The 22,610-nt window shown below is 32.9% G+C and overlaps 1 protein-coding gene across 10 annotated transcripts in view; it reads left to right on the top strand.

Moving 5' to 3' along the window:
- The window catches only part of msn (serine/threonine-protein kinase msn), a 212,660-nt gene that overhangs the window by 128,073 nt on the left and 61,977 nt on the right, over positions 1–22,610 (top strand). For 4 of the 10 annotated variants that reach the window (XM_072537565.1, XM_072537568.1, XM_072537567.1 and 1 more), the window contains 3 exons: positions 2,935–3,209; positions 4,688–4,865; positions 8,857–9,576. In XM_072537565.1, the coding sequence (XP_072393666.1) occupies positions 2,935–3,209; positions 4,688–4,865; positions 8,857–9,576 (1,173 nt within the window). The remainder of the gene's footprint in view (positions 1–2,934; positions 3,210–4,687; positions 4,866–8,856; positions 9,577–22,610) is intronic. The other 6 variants (XM_072537571.1, XM_072537572.1, XM_072537566.1 and 3 more) reach the window with 3 other exon arrangements.

Below are 22,610 nucleotides of genomic sequence, written 5' to 3'. Positions count from 1 at the left end.
TTCATGATCACGAAGACCATCAATAAACGTTTGAACGGCCAATTTTTCCATCATGTCTTCGGGAGCTGTTGGATAAGCATATCGTACTAATCTGGCAATATCTACCTCATATTCTTGAAGAGCCTCCTCTTTCTTCTGTCTACGATTTTTAAGCTGTGACTGATATACATGCTCCAAATGTTCGTGGCCATATCGCATATTTAACCTCTTCTTCAGTTGTTCGAAATCATCGGTCTCCTCTACGGCTATGGTCTGAAGCACATCTAAGGCATCTCCTCGAAGAGCGATAGTCAGGTTTACAGCCTTTTCTTTTTCAGACCATCCATTTGCTCTTGCGGCTGATTCGAACTGTTTCATGTAGTTGTTCCATGATGATTTTCCGTCGAAAGTTGGGACTTTAACATGAATAGAACCTCCACTTCCTTCAAATTTCGGCCGTGTCTCCAACTTAAATTTCGTCTCGTCTTCTTTTATTTCCACTGTAATCGGATTGTTACCTCTCTCTGCTGTCCCTGTTTCTTCCATCTTCCTTTCCATCTCTTTAATCTTTTCTTCGAAGGCCAACTTATCGGCAGCAACTTGGTTTTTTAGCGAAGACACTCTATCGTCAAGAGCAGATATTTCAGAAGTGACTTTAGAGATGTTAGCAGAAACTTTGCTTTCCAGAGAAGAAATCTCGTTAGAAACTTTGCTTTCTAAAGAAGCGATGTCGCCGGATACTTTGTTCTCCAATGATGCGATGTCGCCGGAAACTTTGGCTACATCAGAAGACACTTTCGAAATCGACGAGAGGACAGCATCTTCAAATATATAAGTCTCTGGATCTAGTCCTTCTTCTAGCAAAGCGTTCTTTAGTCGTTGGACTAACTCAGCCTTTTTTCCGGTAGAAGCTAATTCTCTGTCTTCAAGATGTCTTCTTAAATTAGTCACTGTCAGCTCATAAATCGTAGCCATTTTCACAATTTATTTTATATTCACTTGTAATTTATTTTCGCAATTTATCTAAGTATTCCACTGTTCTGACACCATTTATTGTGAATTTATTAAAAGGTTCAATATTTATAACACTTACGGATTTAATTTATTTCTTTATTTATATTAACTTATCTGACAATAATTTATTATATCCGTACGTACAAATTCGCGAGCGCGGGTCTTGAGTATTAACTGTCCCTCCATATAAAAATGTCGTATTTATATACGAAATCCTGATATACTAGAACAGCATCGAAAGATCGCATTGTCTTGCATCGAAAAATCGAGAAGCATCTAGATTGGAGGATTCACCATAATTTGAACCTAGATCCTTCGCCAAATTTCTACAACAAAACAGAATTATTAGTCATCATATATTTAGGCCAGTATATATTTATCGTAACAATATTTTTATTACACTATCGGAAAGTAGAGATTTCAACGAACAAAAAGCCCACCGACTTTTTTAAAAAAGCTGAAAGTTTTTTGTTTCCACAAAAATTTTAAGGTTATGTGAAAAAAGTGTAAATACAAAAGTTGTAGATCTTTTTGTTACCTACAACTTTGCCATTCAACTTTTTTCCATAGCACTTGTAGTTTCGTCGAAAATCGCGATAAACCGATTTTTACCCTTAAAAACTCACCTCCTCCCACTTCCCGGCCTCGGATGGAGTGGAATTTATTTTTTCTTCCATTTTTAGGTTTATTCATTCTACTATAGGTTTCATTCTACTATAATTTTTTTTGGTTTCAAAAATTATCGACCCTGGTCTAATGGGAATTGAGTAAAAGAGTTGTTGGTATCAAATTTATAAAATGAGAAATGGAAATTCAGGATTTTTCGATATGGTTTCTAGACAGAATGGACTAGCAAATAAAGTAGAGTCTTACGTTGCTAGGTAATCAATTCTTATTGTAACTTAAATATCCTTATTTTTAATTATCAAAGACTTAACTCAAAGTTAATCAAACTATATTTAAAGGGTTTTTACCCACATATTTAGTGGCTTCAAACATGTACATCCAGATAGCACTGATGATAGAATAGTTATTCCGAAAACGTTCTGTGATGTAGCCCGATAGGGTTTTTATTATTATACCTCTTACAAAGGAATTTTTAAATAATTTTTTTACATAACCTACTATTTATAAAACAATATACATTTTAAAAATGACTTATTTATGACAAAAATTATGACAAAGTGACACTATTCATTACTGAAAAGTGATGTTTCGGTGAAAGAAATTGTTAATGCCAGTTAAAATGACCGTCAAAAATTTTAAATAAAAAAAAAACAAATAATGACAAACATGACCAATGATGTATATATAAACAAAATGATCTTTTGATTATGTCTCAACTTCGTAAAAAATCGTGAACGTTTCGTGTAACTTCGTATCAAAACAACAAACAAAGTAAACAACAACAAAGGGAATCATGTTTGTGACACTATATTCACTATTAGCTGGGTCTATATATTAAACGTCATTGTAGCCAACGAACAAGACTGTAACTGAGGAGGTTGTGGATTTTACACTTAAAAGCAAATGATTGGCATCTCAGTAGTCTTACAAATAATAAATGTCAGTGCGGGACATTGATGTCAGTATCTTTGTTAATATGAACGTTGTTTACAAACATATTATTGTATTCAAATTTTATTAAATTCTAACTAAATAAGTTAGGTTATCTATATGTCAGTCTGTGCAAGTGGCTAAAATCCCAAAAAGCGTTTATTATTCCATAGACTACTCATAATTAGTTTTTGTTCGATGACTCTAATTATTGTACATTATAGTATGGAATATTATAACTATGTTACTATATTTCACCACTATTTATTGCATTTTGTTTTTTGTAATATGCTTTAAACAGCTTATTATGTAAAAAGCTTGTTGTTTGCTTTCGCACATATTCATTTACTTGAATGTTACCAAACTTAATTACATCTCTTTTAGGAACTGGATGCTCTGGCTGCTCATTTGAACGAACTCGGCGTACAACAAACGAACCAACCCGAGGCACCACCCCGAAACAGAAACTATAAGCAATCACAATCGGCATCTAATAACAACGTTACAACTCCAAGCTCAGCGGTGAATCATACACCGACCAATCAAGGCGGCAATAATATTGATAGTTTAGTTGATAGTGAGACTGATTCCGAACCAGAAGACAATGGTAGAGTAAGGAATGATGGAACGCTGTTGGCTAGCGATCCTCCCAAACCGCTGTGAGTATAGACTTTGAGCAAAAAAATATGAATTTAAAAAACTAGTAAAGATTTAATGAATTGTACTTAATTATGATAACGTTAAAAATCATTAAGTGCTTCGACCTTTAGTGGTGAGTAAAGGACACTATTAATGCCAGCTCCCACACGGCTTTTATTTGCAGTAAGTTGCATGTAACATCTGACTATTTATAGGCGAAAAACATCAATTTGGTGCACTCCCTAGTGCTGAGGACTTGGAACCGTGTGATGGCTTTGCGTTCCTCAGAATAAAAAACAAACTATGAGACGGTCGAGGCATACAAAAGTCTCATTTCTGAGATACCTATTTTGGACTGGCATAGAAGCTTCGACGATTGGTTTCTCGAATGCAAAAGTGTGCTGATTTTAAAGTCGAACTCTTGAAGAACAATATGTTTTCCTTCTATTATTTGTGCAAAACTTTTGGTGTACACCTCGTACGATGTAATTACATCCAAGAAAAAGCACGCTAAACAATTACACATGCAAGATCTTGATCAACGCAAACAAACACAAACCTGTCTCAAGATACCACTCGATTCATTATTTCTTTATCTTTAAGCAATGGTGCTCTTTGTATAAAATAGTATCGGACCGATTTATCCCACTAACCCTTACAATTTTTTCTAGAACTATATTGAATAGCAAGGTAGATAACGGATCTCCTTGGCAAACACCTTTTTTCACTTCGAATTCTTCTGAGACTGTACCGTTGCATTTCACAACCCAAATTGTTTGTCTAATTGTCATTTTTACCAATCTTATTTTTTGCTTTGGGGCTTTTTTGATTTTTCATATCTTTTATTATTTCTTCAATTTCTTCTCTTGTGGGCTTTGGTATTTCTTCTATTACTGTTTGAGGTTTAGGAACAGTATAATTTTCTTCAGTAGTCACTCCGCCATTTAGCATCTCTTCGAAACATTTGGTCGTTTCACATATTTGGTCTTCGTCCACTATCACTTCCTTGCTTATATTTTACATTAGTAAAAGATTATATATATATATATATATATATATATATATATATATATATATATATATATATATACAGATATCCAATCCAATTTCTGACCTATATTCAAGCATATTATTTTATGAATAAACATTTTTTTTGAAAAACAGTGTGTCATAATTTCTTCGATTAAATAATATGCGAATCCTAAAAAACATTTGCAAGTTGTTTTTCTTAATTATCTTAATTATCTTAATTTTTAAATATATATTTTAAATAAATTTTCTCGTTAATTTTATAAACGCACCGATAAGCAAATACTAACACTCAATTTTATTCCCCTTCCTCCCATTTTTATAATCATATTTAATTTTAAAAATTACTATGTTTTTATTAATTATTTTTTAATTAACTTCTCCAAAAAAAAAAACTTATTTACATTTTGTTTATTATAAATTTTTATTTACTTTTGTTTCCTTTCGTTTTTTTCTTTTCTTTTGTTAGTCCCGAATTCTCTTACAGAGCCGGTCTAGGTGTAGTTCCAGAAGGGACAGCGAGTGTATCAAGTCCAGGAGCCACTGCGGGATCCGGATCAAGTTCCTCAAGTGCTCCCAACAGACCGCTACCTCCAACTCCAGATGACGATGAATCTCAGGGCGACCGAACACTTGTATTGAGGAAGGTGAGTTTTCATTTGCTTCTTTACTGTGAATTTGTTTTTTTAAGAATGATTTTTGTTATTTTGTTTTATTTTTGAGGGAGTATCTTGGTGACTGTATAATTTTTTATTCACACCTGTAAATATTGCCTTATTTCATTGTAAATATTATGTATATTGCCATGTATATATTTATACATGTTGTACAAGTTTTGTAGTATAATTTATTTTTTATAGCTATATTTTTTGGGGAAATTGTGAAGTAAAAGACACATGAAGTGTGATGTACTAGTTGCAGTATTCTTTAGGTTAGTTGTAGTTGAACTCACTATAATAGAAATTCAAGCTTCTGTGTGTTCTCTAATCCTTTATATTTTTAGAAGAACTAATCCATGCCTAGATTCAGGGTTCCCATTGGGTTTTGAATTGTAGGTAAACGAGTCTTTCGGCGACCTGAAAGATGTTAAGACCCAGGTCAATATGTTTGAGAAAGGCTAATGAAACCTGGGTGTCACTAGAAGTTTAGTCGTAGCTTCCATTCGGTCTTGTAGTTTTTGATTTCGTTGTCGGCGGAGCTGATGTTATTCAGTATGATTCCGATAATTTCAACCCTTCTTGTCTACTCTACTGTGATGTTCTGATTATGTACTGAATCCTCTTTCTACAATAATATAATTTGAATTTCTGATTCACCTTCAATACGGTTCCAATATTTGTTCAGAAAATAGTGGTTTCCTCTTTCATCTATTTCTACTTTATTACTTATTTCAATTAGTTTAATGTACTGTACTATAAGAATAGCAAATATAATTCATGAAATTACAATACAGATACAGATTTGGAATAAAGTATGTAACCAAGTAAATAGCTTTAAAACGAAAAAGATAATAATTATAATATTTTCCATGCAAGCACAATGACATACAAAGAATCTGATGCCATATTTTTTTTGCTACTCTACTTCCGGTTTGATGGGAAATACCTTCAACTTATGTAATTTAAATGGGACACCAGTATATTTTTGCAGATTTGAAAAGAACTTGTTATTCCTAATTCATACATACCAAGTGTGGTAGAAAGAATTTGTTAAAACGAGAAGTAAATCATTTTATTTTCGGGATTTTTTCGATTTTGGAGAATTTCGAGAGATTTTAGGGTTCGAAATAAAGACAAGAATATGCACATGCAAAGGAGACTTCCAACAACTGTTACCCCGCCTTTTTTAAAGTCTCTTGTTAAATCCAAAAGAAACGTTGGTTGTCTATCAAAGACAATTTTTTACAACTAAATTTCTTTTCTAATACCACTCAACTGCACATTTGTTTTTTACCATGTCAATGTCTCACATAAGGTTAACATCTGTTAATTTTTTACATAAACTCCCTACACTTTTAAGAATTAGAATTATTAATTGTTTTACTAAATAGTGTTACGATTTTTCTATCTTGTATTTACGGTCTTTTAATTAATTATTAAAATATTCTTACCGCTTATTTTATTTAGTCTTTATTTAATTTATATACACTAATTTATGATTTATATTACAATTTATATTCCCAACAATACGCGCTTTACAATTCAGACTCGCTCGATACAATATTTATTTTAGACTGAATCTTATAATTACATTTCTCATATTTTATACTCCGGTCTTGCTTCTCGAAACTTTCAGTTACTGTACCAGAAACAAGAAACACTTTCATGGCGTCACACAGATACCTGCTCCTCGTATCTAGATAATACCAAAGAATATAGACGCATAAGAAAATATCTAAAGTTGCATTTGTTGCCCAACTCTTTCATATTTTAGAGGCAGTAATAATGCTAAGATGACCGCTCACTAGTGGTACAATAAGGAACTAAAATCTTGTTCAACTTCTTCTCTATAACATGTGTATAACTTTTGCCGAGACTAAAAAATGTCGAGTGAAAGATCCTTCTATATTCTTTGATAATACTGGACGGTTTATTGTAAACGCGTGTGCAGCTATTTTACACAGCAGTCTTTTTAGAAAATAAAAATTACTTTATCGAAGAAAATTTCCATTCCATAACGGCATTAAAAAACCAATTTACATGTAAAAATCGATCTTCGGCCACCTGAGCCACCTCAGTTGAGTTGTTTAGGAATATCACTCCGATACACGACGGTGGTCTATCAGAACGGGGTTTGTGCTCAAAAGGCTATTTCTTACATAAATAAATAGTATTCATATCTGGTTTTTTCAGTATCTTTCAGCGTTGATTGAATAACCCAATTCAGGCACCCAAAAAAATGTACTTATCTTTCTATCTTCCTATCTAAATATTTTATAAAAGTATATGCTTTTAATTTTGAAATATAGATAAGTTTGTCTTACTAGACCACCGTCGTATGGTCATGTAACTTTTAAAATATATAATTCCATATATGGGCCGTGGATTAAAGTCACGTTTGATGCAGAATATAGCCAAAATAGAAGGCTAAGAAATTTGAGAATTCAGTTAATAAAAGAATAAATGGGATTCAGAGCATTGACATCAGGTTTACATTCATATTCAGTCTACAGTTGCCAAATACGGCATCTCTAAAGATGTTGTAGCTTTAAGTAACGCTGTAGACAAAATGACGTAAAATTCGCATTTTTTGTAGCAAAATATAATCACATGCACTCATTATCACGACAGTCGCAGCTGCAATTTATGTCGGAGATGTTGACGTTGACTCTAGAGTAGTCTAGAGGGAACAGACTGATATCGCCCCAATACTCAACCATAGTATAAGTTGCTTATTGCTTTATAAAGAATTCTTTAGCAATATACTGTGAATCAACCCAATGTGTGGATGGCTCACTGAACGTGGGGGGGACACGCATTTCAGATTTAGTTTTTCCTGTTTTATAAGGCTGATGATGATTTTATTAAATAAATATTGTTTTTACAATTTGTGGTTTCATTTAGATATTAGTAATCGTTATTTCAAAGAATAGAAGTATGTATTGGAAAGACTGACTCACGAATTTATTAGTAGGCTTGCAGATTGTTGGGATTATGCTCAGCAAGTATTTTTAACATCCGAAGTGATTTTTTTAAATTAATATTTTTATTGGACTTGGTAAATAAATTTACCCATTCTTTAACTGTAAAGTGATTTATTTCTTGTTTTAACAATTTTTTTTCAACCAAACTTGGTATGTGTGAATTAGGAATAACGAGGTCTTTTAAAATCTTCATAAATATACAAGGTGTCCTACTTAAATTAAATAAATTAAGGATATTTCCGGTAAAGTCGGAAATAGAGTAGTAAAAAAAATATGGCGTCAGATGCGTTATGTCATTGTACTTGCATGCAAACTTTCATAAATAGTTCACTTCTACTAGGTTGCATATTTTATCTCAATTCTGTATAAAGACTTATTCTAATCTAGAAAAGAAAAGGTTGACATAAACACTAGGTCCGATTATCTATGCACTTTTTTGTCGTACTGCATCCAATTGCGAATTATGTCCGTGAGTACCGATCCGACTAAAAAGAGATTTTTTTTTAATGAAAATTCTGATCTCGTCTGGATTTGAACGAATAATTAGAAGGAACAGAATAAGGTGAGAAAGTAATGGAGAAAGCCAGTAAATAAATTTTACTTACAATGTTATTTTTTAAGTCTTTTGTGCAGATCATCTTGTATATTGTATAAATATGAAAAAAGCATAATCGCAGAATTAATGTCATACATTTACCAACATTTTATGTTTAAATTTTATATGAAAGTATTAAACTCGCTACGAATTCTTGGTTTTAATTTAGGATTATAGCTTGTATAAATATGTACCTATTTCTTTATACCTCTATGCGTACATGTATTAGTATGTAGGTTTTATAAACATCGTTTATGTGTTTTAAATACACTCATTTGTCTTATCTTCTACCTAATTTGCCAATATATAAAAATATACAGAACAATTTTAGTCACCAAATATTCCCTTTTTGTTTTTTATTATGTGATTGTGTAAATATACTTATGTTAAAAAATGGCAGCAGTCCGCAGCTAATATAGGTGAAAAAAAGAAAAAGGGAGAAGATATTGACGAGGCGACCCTACTCAAAGATTGGGATTTCGACAAATTTTTCCCTACGAAACTAGCCAATACTGCATCTTCATCTTCTTCTACTTCTAACAGTTCTGGAAATAAGAAAGAAGACAAAAAACAGGGTCATAGACGAATGGAAAGCGATTCGAAAGTTTCAAATCCGTTCTTGAGGGGCTTCAGAAGAGAAAATTCGGACTTTTTCCCATTGAGTTCAAGACACTCGGCTATCTATATTGATAAAAATGCAAGATCCAGTGGTATATTTAATAATCGTAGAGGTTCTGATGTAGGAATTAGTAAAAAGACGACCGGTGAACCCGTTCTTATGGACTATGTTAAAAAAACAGATTCTCTTATCACTTCGACGCCTAAAAAAGATAACAACCACAACTTTTCCGAAAAACCCGAAATAGTCAGTTTCGTCCGACCTAGGAGAGAAAAAACCGAGTCTGATTTAGTACTGAGGCATTCTGAAGCCCGCAGGAGTATTAGGGAAACCCTAGAGGCTCGTCGAAGGGAAGTAGAGGCTCAATTTGCCAAGGAAGCCGAAAGTATGCGCAGACGCAGTTCCAAACCGATCGAGATGAATGCTCTGAACATTTCGAATATTTCAAGCTCCTCTGCTGGATCGAATGTTACTGTTGGCGATGAATTTTCTTTTATTCAGGTAATTTTTTGGTTTGTTTGGTTTGATTTTGATAATTAACTTGCGGGTGCTTTAATACTATTTATTGTAAATATGGAATTGAACTAATTAATTTAGTAGGAAGTTCCTAGTTATAGTCACTGAATACTGATTTGATTTTTATGAAACATAGTTAGTTTTACTCTTTTTTTGGTGAAGGACTTTTAAAGCAGTGCCTTTTTTCCGGTGCTAATGAAGAGTTTCTGTATGTAGTTACTTTAATTGTCTATAAAATATTTTAGAAATCTTATTTTTGATTTAACCCATTTCTATTAATCAAAACTTTTTCAACGTTTACTTAACAAATGCATATTTAGAATATATATATATATATATATATATATATATATATATATATATATATATATATATATATATATATATATATATATATATATATATATATATGTATCTAAATTCATTACTTATTCATTAAATTTTAAAATAATGTATAACGCCGGTACTGACTTTATTCCACATTAATATAAAATTCTAAAATAAACACTTAGAAGTAAGGAACAGCCTGGGAAGCGATATAAAATAGCCCATGTGGAAACAGATTAGAAAAATAACAAAAAATAATAACACAAAACTTTAAAAAACGATCTTAAACAATTCATATAAGGCAAATATCTAAATAAATAGAAGAAAAAAGAAAAAAATTAATGAAAAAGTAACTTTTAGAGAAACATGAACAAATAAACAAAACCTAAAGAATCTTCCAACCTGAATGCATTATCATGTCAGATAGAAATGAAAAAACAAAATACGATTTTAAAGTTATTGAATATGTTTTTGTACAATCAATTTCTCACCGAGCTAACAGTGTTACCACTCTTACGGAGAAAGTTGTTTATTTATTTGTTGGGTGTTTCCATATTAGAGCATTTCCTTGTTCTTTTTTTCTTTATTCTTTTCGTTAAGCCGTTAATGACGGCAAAATTAGTTCTACGATTTTTTTTTTCAAAACAGGTGACATTTTATTTTACTCAGGAGTACTCTCGGACATAATACATTTATGCAAGCCTGGAAGCACTTTTGGTGTGGTTTTGAGCTCTTATATCGATACGGTCTTTATCTTCTCAATCATGACAATGGCTCCTTCCTTGTTTCCTTTTGTCAGTTTTTTCGGAAGGAGATGGCGAAGAAGGAGAATATCCTTGACTTGTTTCACAAAATTGAATGACATGAGCCAATCACTATGTCGACACCCTCAGTAACTTCTTTAATATTGGTTCGGCTCGAATTCTCCTTTCAATTTTCTTCACTTCATCAACGTTTTCATCGGTTGTTGACATACTGGGGCATCTAGGGAGAGCATCGTTATTTAACCCCTTCTGGACCTTCGGTAAAGAGTTGTACCATTTGTATATCCTGTTTTTTGCCCAAGCTAGATTAGACAAATTACACAATAAACATTTTAAGTTCGTCAAAGCACTTATTTTTTTTTCTGACGATAAATTTAATACAGATTCTTTGATCTATTGTTTTCGAACTAAAAATGCAAAATGGCCGGTTATCTCAAAATATGTTCTTAACATGTGTACCAACATAAATAAAAAAAAATGAAAAGCAAATGTACGTAGCTCGCGAGCGTAGCATTCCTTTCCGGGGCTGCTCACCTCCAGTTATCTATCCTCAATATTTCTCTAGCATCGATTCTAACTTCGCCTTCACCTCTTCCTACTGCTGACGTCCCTCCATAGTTCCACTAAGCGTTCTACTAGGTTGTTCTATTATTATCCATATTTGTCTTTCCTATGGCTCTTTAAGAAACGAAAAATTAGAATTCGTATAAACGATTAATCGATTCTGGAAGATTTTGTCACAAATTATTCGCTCTGTATAATTGGCAGCATTCAAGATCAGTTTGCGTTGACTTCTTAAGTTTTTTTGACATGAATAATCAGCTTGAAATGCTTTATGACACTTATCATTGTTTTATGTTATTCATTTTGTGACTAATATAACTTTGTGGTGAAGGAACAACTAAGTATATATTCCTTTTATAACAGGATATTATTATAGTTAAGTGATCATATTTCAAATCACAACACTAGTTTTTTAAATAGTGGGATAAACACTTACATAGTAATAAACCCTTTCTATAGGATAGTTTTCGAATTTGAAGTAACTGACGTCATTAAAACAACAAAAATTGTCCAAATATTCTCTAAAGAAATAGTAGAAAACTCTACGGTACATGATTGTTCAAAATGTCTTATCCGGGACATATAGTACGGGGAAGTCTATATAAAATATTACAACTGATCCTTAAAGGTAAAATAGAGGGCCGTAGAGGTGTAGGAAGAAAACAAGTTTCTTGGTTAAAAAACATTCGTAAATGGACACAGATAACAAATGCAGGACAATTATTCCATATTGCAGAAGATCGAGAAGCCTTCGCAATGGTGAACGCCAACGTCGGATAATTCTGATATGGTTCGCGAAGAAGAAGACATGATTGTTTAAAATGTATCTTTATCATATGTATATGAAGTTCATCGCTGGATATCTAAGAAGAATTACTAAACGTCAAATGTATATGCAAAAAAAGGTGCAACTGTATAAAATAAAACGTAAATCCTGTGGTCTTGCTGATTCATAAGGATGTAGTGGCGTAATCCCGTTCATTTGATTATTGCTGTCCATTCATTCCGGTCTCTTCCTTTTGCTTGATATTTCTCTTCCGAAAATGAGTAACCTATCTATTATGTTCGGTATTTCGTTTGAAGCGTATTCTAAAAATTCCTTGGACTGCAAAAGTCTCAAACGAAGAAGTGTTAAGACGAGTTGGACATGGCAGAAAGCTTAAAAACATCGTATCTGGGCCGTATACTTCCAAACGATAAATACTCTCTTCTGCACGTCATCATGCAAGCAAGAGCAGAGGGAAGAAAAGGCTTGGGAAAAAAGAAAAAATCTTGGCTGAGGAATATCGGAGATTGGACTAATCTCAGTGTTGAACAGATATTTAACGTTGCAAAAGATAGGGAAGCTTTTAAAGAAGTGATCTCGAACCTTCGTTAGAAGACGGCGCAATAAGAAGATTTGGTTTGATCAGCACTATGAAGATTTGTTTCGAATCTTCTGTCAGCTATATGGCCTTTAACTATCATTCTTTCCATACCTTTCCTTCTTGTACTTATACATGTTTAATATTCGATACACACCTTTATTACAATCTAAGCAACACAGTGAGTCCATTAAAAAAAAGGGTCTACGTCTATTGCCAAAAAAGGACGTGCCCAAGCGACATATGAGGCAACTGGAAAAATTAAGTCTCTAACAAGGCTCAGTTTTGTGTCTCAATGTCTTGTGTGAGATATCAACGTATTTTATCTTCGCGTCTTCCACCAGTGTACCGAAACCTAAGTAATTACATTTTCTAACCACGTTGTAATCTGTCACGTTTCTCATTTCTGATGGGTTATTTCTTTTTCTTTGGATGATCATTACTTTGGCTTGTTGTATATTTATTTTTAAACCATGGTCTCATCTTACTATCTTCAGTATATTCATAAAAAATAGATGGCTCAAACTTGCCTTGCCTGAAAAAAGAAGAATGGGTTGGAGAATGGCAAGATAAAAAGTTGCGAGAGAGAAAACAAGAGAAGAATTGAACGGGCTAGTAAAAAGTAAGAAAAAATGAGATGTCAAAAAAAGTTATTTACAAAAATAGGAGGTAGTTGTCAGCTTAACATTTTAATTAATTAGTTAAAATTTAGTTACAAGGTCCTCCAAAACACTGTATAGAATCAAAGATGTTTTTTTTAAACTTTCTTCTTTCAGTACCTGTCCGATTATCGAACGTTGGCGATCATATTGGCAATAATAACTTTGTTTACGGCGGCTCTAAATAAATTAGCGGTGGTCTCTTGATACCATTCCCGGAGATTTCGGAGCCAGGATGTTCTTCGTCGGCCTGGGCCCCTCCTTCCGGCGATCTTACTCTGTATTATGAGGTGTAGAAGGTTATACCTCTCTGGATGTCATGGATTACATGAGCGAAATATTGTAACTTTCGAATTTTTATCGTTTTTCTTATTTCTGTGCTCTTTTTCATTCGATGTAAAACTATTTCATTTCTTATTCTTATTCGATCAACCCAGCTTATCCGTAACACTCGTCGATAAATCCACATCCACATCTCTCTGTTTTTTTAAACACTTGATATTTATTTTAAATTTTTGCTCCACTTCCTCGTTACAAGAATACAAAGTTTGTTTTCACATATTTTTCTCCGTCATGAGAACAGATAGAATGACAAATGAGAGCTTATAAGCCAAAGATTGTATTAAAGATGAGAAATTTGACCTCGGACTTCCGGTTTCAGAGTTGCGACCGGAAGTACTGTTTTAAAGTCGCCGAAATAGTACAAGCGATATATTATTCGATGCGCCTTGGCAAGCCGAGAACAAATATATACTTCCGGTTTTTATATCATTTCCGATTAAAAAGTTGTAACCGGAAGTGACCCATTATAGTAGCGGAAATAATACATGTGATATATCAATCGACTCGTATTGAAATGATGAGCTCAAATAGTTATGTTTTGATTTTGATGTCATTTCCCGTTAAAAAATTATGACCGGAAGTTTGGCAAACATTAATTTTACTTGTTTAAACAGTTAAATGCAAACTGTAGCAAGTTCAACGCCTTGTATAATTGAAAAAGGGAACAAAAGAAACGATCCGTTATAGCTATAGTTTTTAAATGATTGTCAAACTTCATAAATATGATTGATTTTGTTAAGACTCTTTAAATTTAATATATGGTAAGTCAGAACACAAATTCATTATTTGCTCAGCACTTTTAACTGTATCACCCTGTATTTTGTATGACTGTCATAACGTCAAAAGTCAATGTAGTTATTTGTCTTGGGTATTTCCTATCTATGCCTATACTTAATATACTTAATCGTTTTTGAGATATTTGAAATTGTAGTGGAAAAAGGGATATTTCATGAATTACATTTATTATTTTATTATTATTACATTTACTTTACTGTATACAAATATATTAAAGAAACAAATTGAAATCAGCTCCTATAACGTCAACACAGGTTTGGGGACGGTTTTCATATAATCTACTTACGTTACTATACAGAAGGAGTCGACTTTACTTAATTCTGGTGATCTACCTGGCCAAAGAATTTGTCCTTCTCTTCCCATCCATTCCTATTCAAATTGCTCATTTAATTCACCTTGGATAAGTGCGTTATAATGGTAACACGTAAAATAGGCAAATGATTTACTAAAAGGTCTAAATAAATCTCTCAGTTTACTGTTTATTCAAAGAAGAAAGGACCTATTACATAATTACCTAAGATACCACCTCAAACGTTTAGGTGCCACCTAGTTTGACTCTTCGTAATTATGTGGTACGGATTTGTTGTGGAGTAATAATGGAAATTCTCTTATTCGGAAAATCATCTCTTATTCGGTTGCCGACAATCTGGATATCGCAATTGTCAATTTGTGAAACACACCTTCATAGCAACCTTGATTTGAACGATATAGTTACTCCATTCCGAACACATTCTTCAATTGAAATAATTCTTTATTTTATTTTCTTTATTGCTTTAAGATATTTTTATATAGTAAAGTAAATAAAAATAATAAATTTAATTCATGAAATACCCCTTTTTCCACTACAATTTAAAATATCTCAAACTACTAAGTATAAGACCAGGAAATACTTAGTACAACTTAAACCTCATTGACTTTAGTTTATGATGGTGATATAAAATACAGGGTGAAGCATTTAAAAATACTGAGCACATAATAATTTTGTGTTTTGGCTTACCCTGTATCAGATTTAAGAGTATTACCAAAATCATTTATTTTTATGAATTTTGACAACTATCATCTAACAACTATGGCTACAACAGGTCGTTGTTTTTGGTTCCCTTTTCAGCTATACAGGACGTTGAACTTGTTACGATTTTTATTAAAATTAAAATTAAATGCAGGGTGTTTCATTAAAAAAAAATGTTTTTTGTGCGGTACAGTGTTATGGAAGACCCTGTATATTTGTAACTAAATTTTAAAATGTGAAGCTTACAGCTAACATATTTTTGTAAATAACTTTTTTTTGGTATCTCGTAAAATCACAGATATAATGGACTTTGTCACCAAAGTTTATCACCCTGTATGGAAAAGTCAACACGAAATGCAAAAGAAATGTTACAGCTGAAATAATAACGTATATATCCATATAGAGGGATGAATTTTTAAAATTTAATACCAAAAAAAAAATTATGGAAGCCATCCAGAATCTCTATTTTTGCGGTTAAGTATGGCGTTAATATAAAGAACAAAAAGAAAAATAAATGTTTACATATATAAACAATACATGTTTATATAGTATACGCTACACAGATGATATATCCCTTTAGTAAAAAAGTGCTGAAGATCTTTACAGCATATTTAAATGAATAAGATAAATATCAAATACGTGTCACTGTCAGGCTGCTTTATTAGATAAAACATTGTTTAATATAATATTTTTGATAGAATAGATGGTTGTATTTTATGTATTTCCGCTAGGTTTTATCAATGAGTTATAGAATAGTTATACTGCTAAAGAAATAGTTTATTCTTTAAATAGTTCTGGATTTCACAGTAATTTATAGTTTTTTTTTGGTAAAGCTGCTAAGCGGAAAATGGTTTTCATGCTCTGTTTTAAATAAGCGCTAATATATTAATAAACGAACAAGCTAAGCCACTAAAAAAGAAAACTTAGACATGTGATAAGGCTGATTCTATATTAATTCAATGTTTAAAAACCTTAGGTATATAATTTCCTTTGATATAACTACCGTTGTTACTTGAAAATATTTATTTTGGCAGCTTTGTCATAAGTCCTAATTTTCTTTGAAAACAACTTTTTAAAAAACATGGTACAAGGCTTAACTCATCCTATTGGCGCCAACTTCATTTCATAGTTCAGAAAAAATTTGTTTCATTAAAACTAGTCATAGATTATTATGTTGAGGTACATTGGAGATTTTTTTTAAACTGGTATTTATGTTTGAAGACAGATTTACTCTGAACATTTTTCTTAACACGAAAGCGGGTTATGAATATACAGAGTAGTCCATTATTGCATTACAAGTTAGAATATATTGTCAATAAAATTGAAACAGTAATGGATGGCTCTGTATGGAATAAAGAATCGCACTCTTCAGTATTCAGTTAAATTGTACAGTTTTATAACAATAACTAATTTTTCCATTATAAAGCTTCTACTAAACCATGTGCATGTTGTTACAACATATAACAATAAAAAAGTTACAAGAAAATGCAAAAAAATAACATAAATGTGACTAATATTTATATAAGTGATGGATTCGAATTCTATCAGGAAATAATATTCTTAGTATCTACATATTTCATATTTTTTAAGTGCTGAATTGTAAAATTTTAGTCTTTCTATATTATTTTGTTTTTGTGGATCGTTCATAAAATATTAACGTCTATTTGCCAACATTTATTTGAATCAAATTGAACCTGAAATTCTAATATTCGAATTGTTTTTTTTTTAATTGCTGTTAAATATTCGCAGCACATCAGTCAGAGAGAGAGACGGGCAAATAAAACCGTAAGGAAAATTGGAATAACGAACGGAATATCAATTGATATTTCTGCAACTCGTTGAAGGAAACACATGAAGAAAGAAATCAAAGAGGTTAGAAAACATAAAAATGGGTTCAAGAAAAATGTAAAGCGGCAAAAAATGTGTTAAACATAAAGACGATCATGCAATATCAATTTGGGGTTAATTTTTGAACAATCTGTCTATTCCAGTTATATTTAAGGCACATTTTCTCCTCACGTAATATTCGACTGCTCCTGTTTTGATTGCAGTTAAATTTTCGCATCCATCAAAATATAGACCAAGAAGACCATAAACTGAGACAACTGATAAATAACGACACACTGCAACTGATAGGAAGGAGAGAAAGGAAAAAACGTGACATAAAGAATAGAAACAAAACAGTATATAAAGAGATAGGACATTCATGAAAAGTGAAACACAAAAATAGACAATTGCTTATAAAAATCAAAGAAGTTCCGGACTGCGGAATCACTTATCTCTAGCGACAAACAAAAATAACGAAATAAAATTAGACCCCAGAAAATTAATATGGTAACACTATTTGAAAGATCTATTTGTTAATCAAAGAACAGAACAACCACAAATATACAAAAATCAGAAATAAACTATAGTAATAAGCAGACGTAAAAGTTCATTAACCCACATAGTAATGACGCGCTAGGGTTTTCGTAGTGGAAGATCGTGTACATGCAATATTCCCTATAAAGCAAATTACTGATAAATCACTAGAGTATAATAGACCAGCATTTCTGTGTCTTATTAACCTAAAGAAAGCGTTTGACAGAGTAATACTCAAAGATGTAATCCATCTTCTGTATAATAGAGAAGTTCCCCTAAATATTATAAAAACTATCGAAAACATCTACCAAAATAACAAAATGGAAGTCGGAATAGATGGACAACTTACAGAATCTATAGAAATAGGCAGCGGAATAAGACAAGGGGATTCATTGAGCCCCGTGCTCTTCAATTTGATCATGGATGAAATCATCAAAAGCGTTAACAAAGGAAGAGGATACAGAATGGGAAACAAAGAAATGAAAATACTCTGTTATGCAGACGACGCAAAATTGATTGCCCAAGATGAAGATGGTCTGCAAAGACTGGTCCACATAAGGGTAAACATAAGAGCAAAATGTTTAATATGACAATCTCATCTCAGAAACTAAAACAATAGGAATCGACAAAGAACCAACCAAATGTAAAATAGAAATTGATGGCATCAGTATTAAACAAGTAATGGAAATACAATAGCTGGGAATTACACTATCTAGCTATGGAGACCTGGACAAAGAAGTGAGAGATCAAGTACAAAATTCAAATAGACTGGCAGGATGCCACTATATAAACACTACATGGTGAAACAGACACAGTAACACTGAGATGAAATCAAGAATTTATAAAGCCAGTGTAAGACCAATAATGACATATGCCTCAGAAACAAGACCCTACACAGACTCAACGTAAATGCTACTGGAAACGGCAGAGATGAGAGTACTGAGAAGAGTAAGAGTACAGTGTATAAATGAATTTACTCAAAATAGAGAAAATAATAGAATAACCACATAAGCAGAATGAAGGAGATCCGTGTCGTCAAAATAGCAAGAGATTGGTCACCAATCGGCAGAAGAAGTATCGAACCACCACGCAAAAGATGGAGTGACAACATTCCATAGAGGTATTAATCCGCCAATGAAGAAGCAGAATTGCTTATAAAGAGGAGGAAGAAGAAGAAGTAATGACGCGCTGTAAAAAGTATTTACTTATGTTGGCACTCCCCAAGTGCCACGGGCCGTTTTTATTGATCGGATTCTTTTCTTGACTTACACTTGTCTTTTTTTGATTTACTTCGTAACACATCGCCATCAAATTCTAATTTTTGAATTTTGTCAACCATCAAAATTGGTAGAAGTTTCAAATTAAACGTTTTTGTGATTATATTTTATATTTTTGATACTGTCTCTTTTTTACTTGAATAAGTAAACTTATTTTGCTTTTCTTTTTCCTTCTTGATTTGGCAATCAATATATGCGGACGACATTGACATTGTTGGAAACACCGTCACTAATGTAAAGAAAGCTCTCCACAAAGTAGTAACAATATGGCAAATTGCAGCAATAGAACCATATAACTTTGAAAGAGTAAAGTGTTTTAAATATCTGGGAAATGATAATCGCCGTAGATAACGATACCACAGAAGAGATAAAAGAGAAAATTCGGGCAGCCAACAGATATATGTATAGCCTCCACAACACAACAATATTAAATCCATGAACCCAATACGAACCTCAAAAATCGGGATATATAAAACGGTGATTAGACCGGTGCTCAGGTATGGGTGTGAGACTTGGGCGCTGACAAAATCAATGGAAATAAAAATCAGATTTTTTAGAGAGAAATCCTGAAAAGGATCTTCGGACCCTATCACTACCCGAATACTAATCAATGCCGAATGAGAACAATTGCCGAGGTCAAATGTATACATAACGCTAGTGACGTCGTCAAAGAAATTAAATTCCAACGCCTAAGATGGAACAGACTTGCCAAGTTAATCTGGGAGGAGGCTTCGAAAGGGAGAAGCGCCTTTAGACGCACACGAATGAGGTGGTCACATATGGTCAGATTTAAGAACAATGAGACTACCCACCGACGTTACTATCATAGACGACCGTGAGATGAAAGCAAGTTGTGCAGTCAGCCAAGACCCAATCCGCATAATAGTGCTACGAGAAGTTTTTGTCATATTGTATTCTTTAGATATTCTGCTCTCTTTGCTGCTCGTCTTGTTTGTTCTCGTACTTCGGCCTTAATGTTGCCAAAACTTAATATTTCTATACCAATTTTTAAACATTTGAATTTTAATTCTTATTTGATAATTACCCCCTATATTTGCTTCATATTAGAGGTATATTTGATGTTAGCATGCATTTTGTTCTAAAGTGGAAAATAATCATCTTCAGCTTGCTTTTCTTTTAAATGTGTTCAAAATCGTTGCGAAACATTTCATTTTACTCACTTTATTAAAATTACAGAGGAATTATTTTTTTAACACAACACTAAAATTAACAACCAAAGTGATAACAAATAAATTGAATGAAATTATAACACTAGCAGAAGAACAAGGTTTCAGGTTGGGGAGATCATGCACCGATGCTATATTTATAACGATGCAAGTGCAAGAGAAATCATTAGAATACCACAAACCGGCATATCTATGTTTCGTGGATCTTCGAAAACGATCGAAAATATTTACCAAAACAACACAATAAAAGTAAACGTGGAAGAACTATCCGACCCTATTGAAGCTGGCAATGGGATAAGACAGAGAGATTATCTCTTGGAATGAGAAAGAGAGATGGCAGATGACCATCTCGCACGATGGTTTGTAGAGCAACTGGATGAGTAGGAAATAAAAACTTACTCACAACTTAAATATTTGGGACCTACGTTACTCTAAAAACTAAGGCTTCCAGGAATCTGGAAGGGTGTGTAGCCTTATAGGAGTTCTAAAAATCCGATCGGTTAGTAGCTACACTGGTGCGCGGACTCAAGGATCCCAAAGGGACCGGCCAAAGCTCGAATATGGCGCACACTACCAATCGGATACACCCTGTACAATCAGAAATCACTATTCGTCAAATCAGAGTACGCGCTCTAAAAAGTGCTCGTATTTCTGATCCAACGAATATGGATTCCCAGCTCTACCAACGAGGAGGTTTGTACTAGGATGGTTTCTTGTGGTAAGGATGAAACACGACGTTCACCCAAACGCGAATATAACTGAAGGTCGCTCGAAGAGGTTTGGAAGACTCTGTCGCACACGCTTCAGCCAATTACGTCTGGCGAACGACGGGCGAAGCAAAACCACAATTGCAGATCCAAAACTTCTATTGTTCAACCTGATTATGGATGAAATAAAAAAGTTAGAACTAAAAAAGGATACCAAATGGGAGAAAAACAACTTAAAATAATCTGCTATGCAGACGACGCAATACTACTCTCTCAAAGTGAAGACGATTTACAACGTATTCTGCACCAATTTAATATAACTGCCAGAAAATTTAACATGTTAATTTCCCCAAAAAAGACAAAATGCATGATTACAACAGCAAATTTACTAAGATGTAAATTGGAGCTTGAAGGTCAGATAATAGAACACGTGATGGAGCTTAAATATCTAGGCATCGCATTATCTAGCTACGGAAAGCTCAAAACTGAAGTGGAAGATTATGTGAATAGAACAAACAAAGCCGCAGGCTGCTTGGATGAAACAATATGGGGAAATAAAAATATCGGGAACGAAATGAAAGGCAGAATTTACAAAACAGTCATCAGATCAATAGTGACATACGTGGCAGAAACACGACCTGACACAGAGAGGGCAAAAAGAATGTTAGAAACAGCAGAGATGAACACACTTAGAAAAATTGATGGCAAGACCCTATGGGACAGAGCTAGAGGTACAGATATACGACGTAGATGCAAGGTGGAGAACATCAAGAACTGGGTAAGAAATAGATGAGTAGAATGGAACGATCCTATAAGCCGAATGACAACAAATAGAGTAGTAAAGACGGCAAGGGACGGTCCCCCAATAGAAAGACGATCAGTAGGAAGACCATGAAAACGATGGAACAAGGAGGTATTTACGCACCATTTTAAATACTTATCTTTCAAAATTATTTGGAGATTACTATACTTTAGGGCCCTTCTTATGTCCCATTTATTTATTTAGAGATTTAGATATTTCCTTATATCGTTCTTTTTAATCAATGTGGTTTGTTAAAAAATGTCCTGTAAGTAACAATATTATTTCCAAAATTATTTTCAAAAAGTATATATATATATATATATATATATATATATATATATATATATATATATATATATATTAATAATTGACATTGTTTGACATTTATTTTTAGTTGTTGTTATTGTTTTTTCTTGTAACTATCAACTGTATAAAAACTTTCCCGCTTTAATTAACAAATTGTCTAAAACCAACCTTAACCAGTTATGTCGCCATCAAAAATTAATGAAATTGGAAGATAGGACATCGTCAAAGCGCATGCGTGTCTCGAATACTTGAGAACGTCATTGATTACGTCATCGATGAGCATGAAGATTGATGTTGAAGCTGGCTGCGGCACTGCTGCCATCTTTTGAGTAATTCAACTGTCTTGTGTTCGTTTTGTTGTTCCTTTTCTTTTTTTTAATGTTTGTGTGCATAAAGTAGTTGTTTTACTGCTAGGGTATTTACTTATTAAAATATTATTAATTTGACAAAAATATTTTATAGAATAACAGCACCAAGAGTTTAAATATTTATAGAATGTAGTGTGTTTTTGAGGTTATAGATGCGATTTATCAGAATTGTATGCATTTGTATCTC

The sequence above is a fragment of the Diabrotica undecimpunctata genome, chromosome 7 (assembly GCF_040954645.1).
Source record: "Diabrotica undecimpunctata isolate CICGRU chromosome 7, icDiaUnde3, whole genome shotgun sequence".
NCBI lineage: Eukaryota > Metazoa > Arthropoda > Insecta > Coleoptera > Chrysomelidae > Diabrotica > Diabrotica undecimpunctata.
The sequence above is the reverse complement of the archived record's forward strand: the minus strand, read 5'-3'. Positions and strand labels throughout refer to the sequence as shown.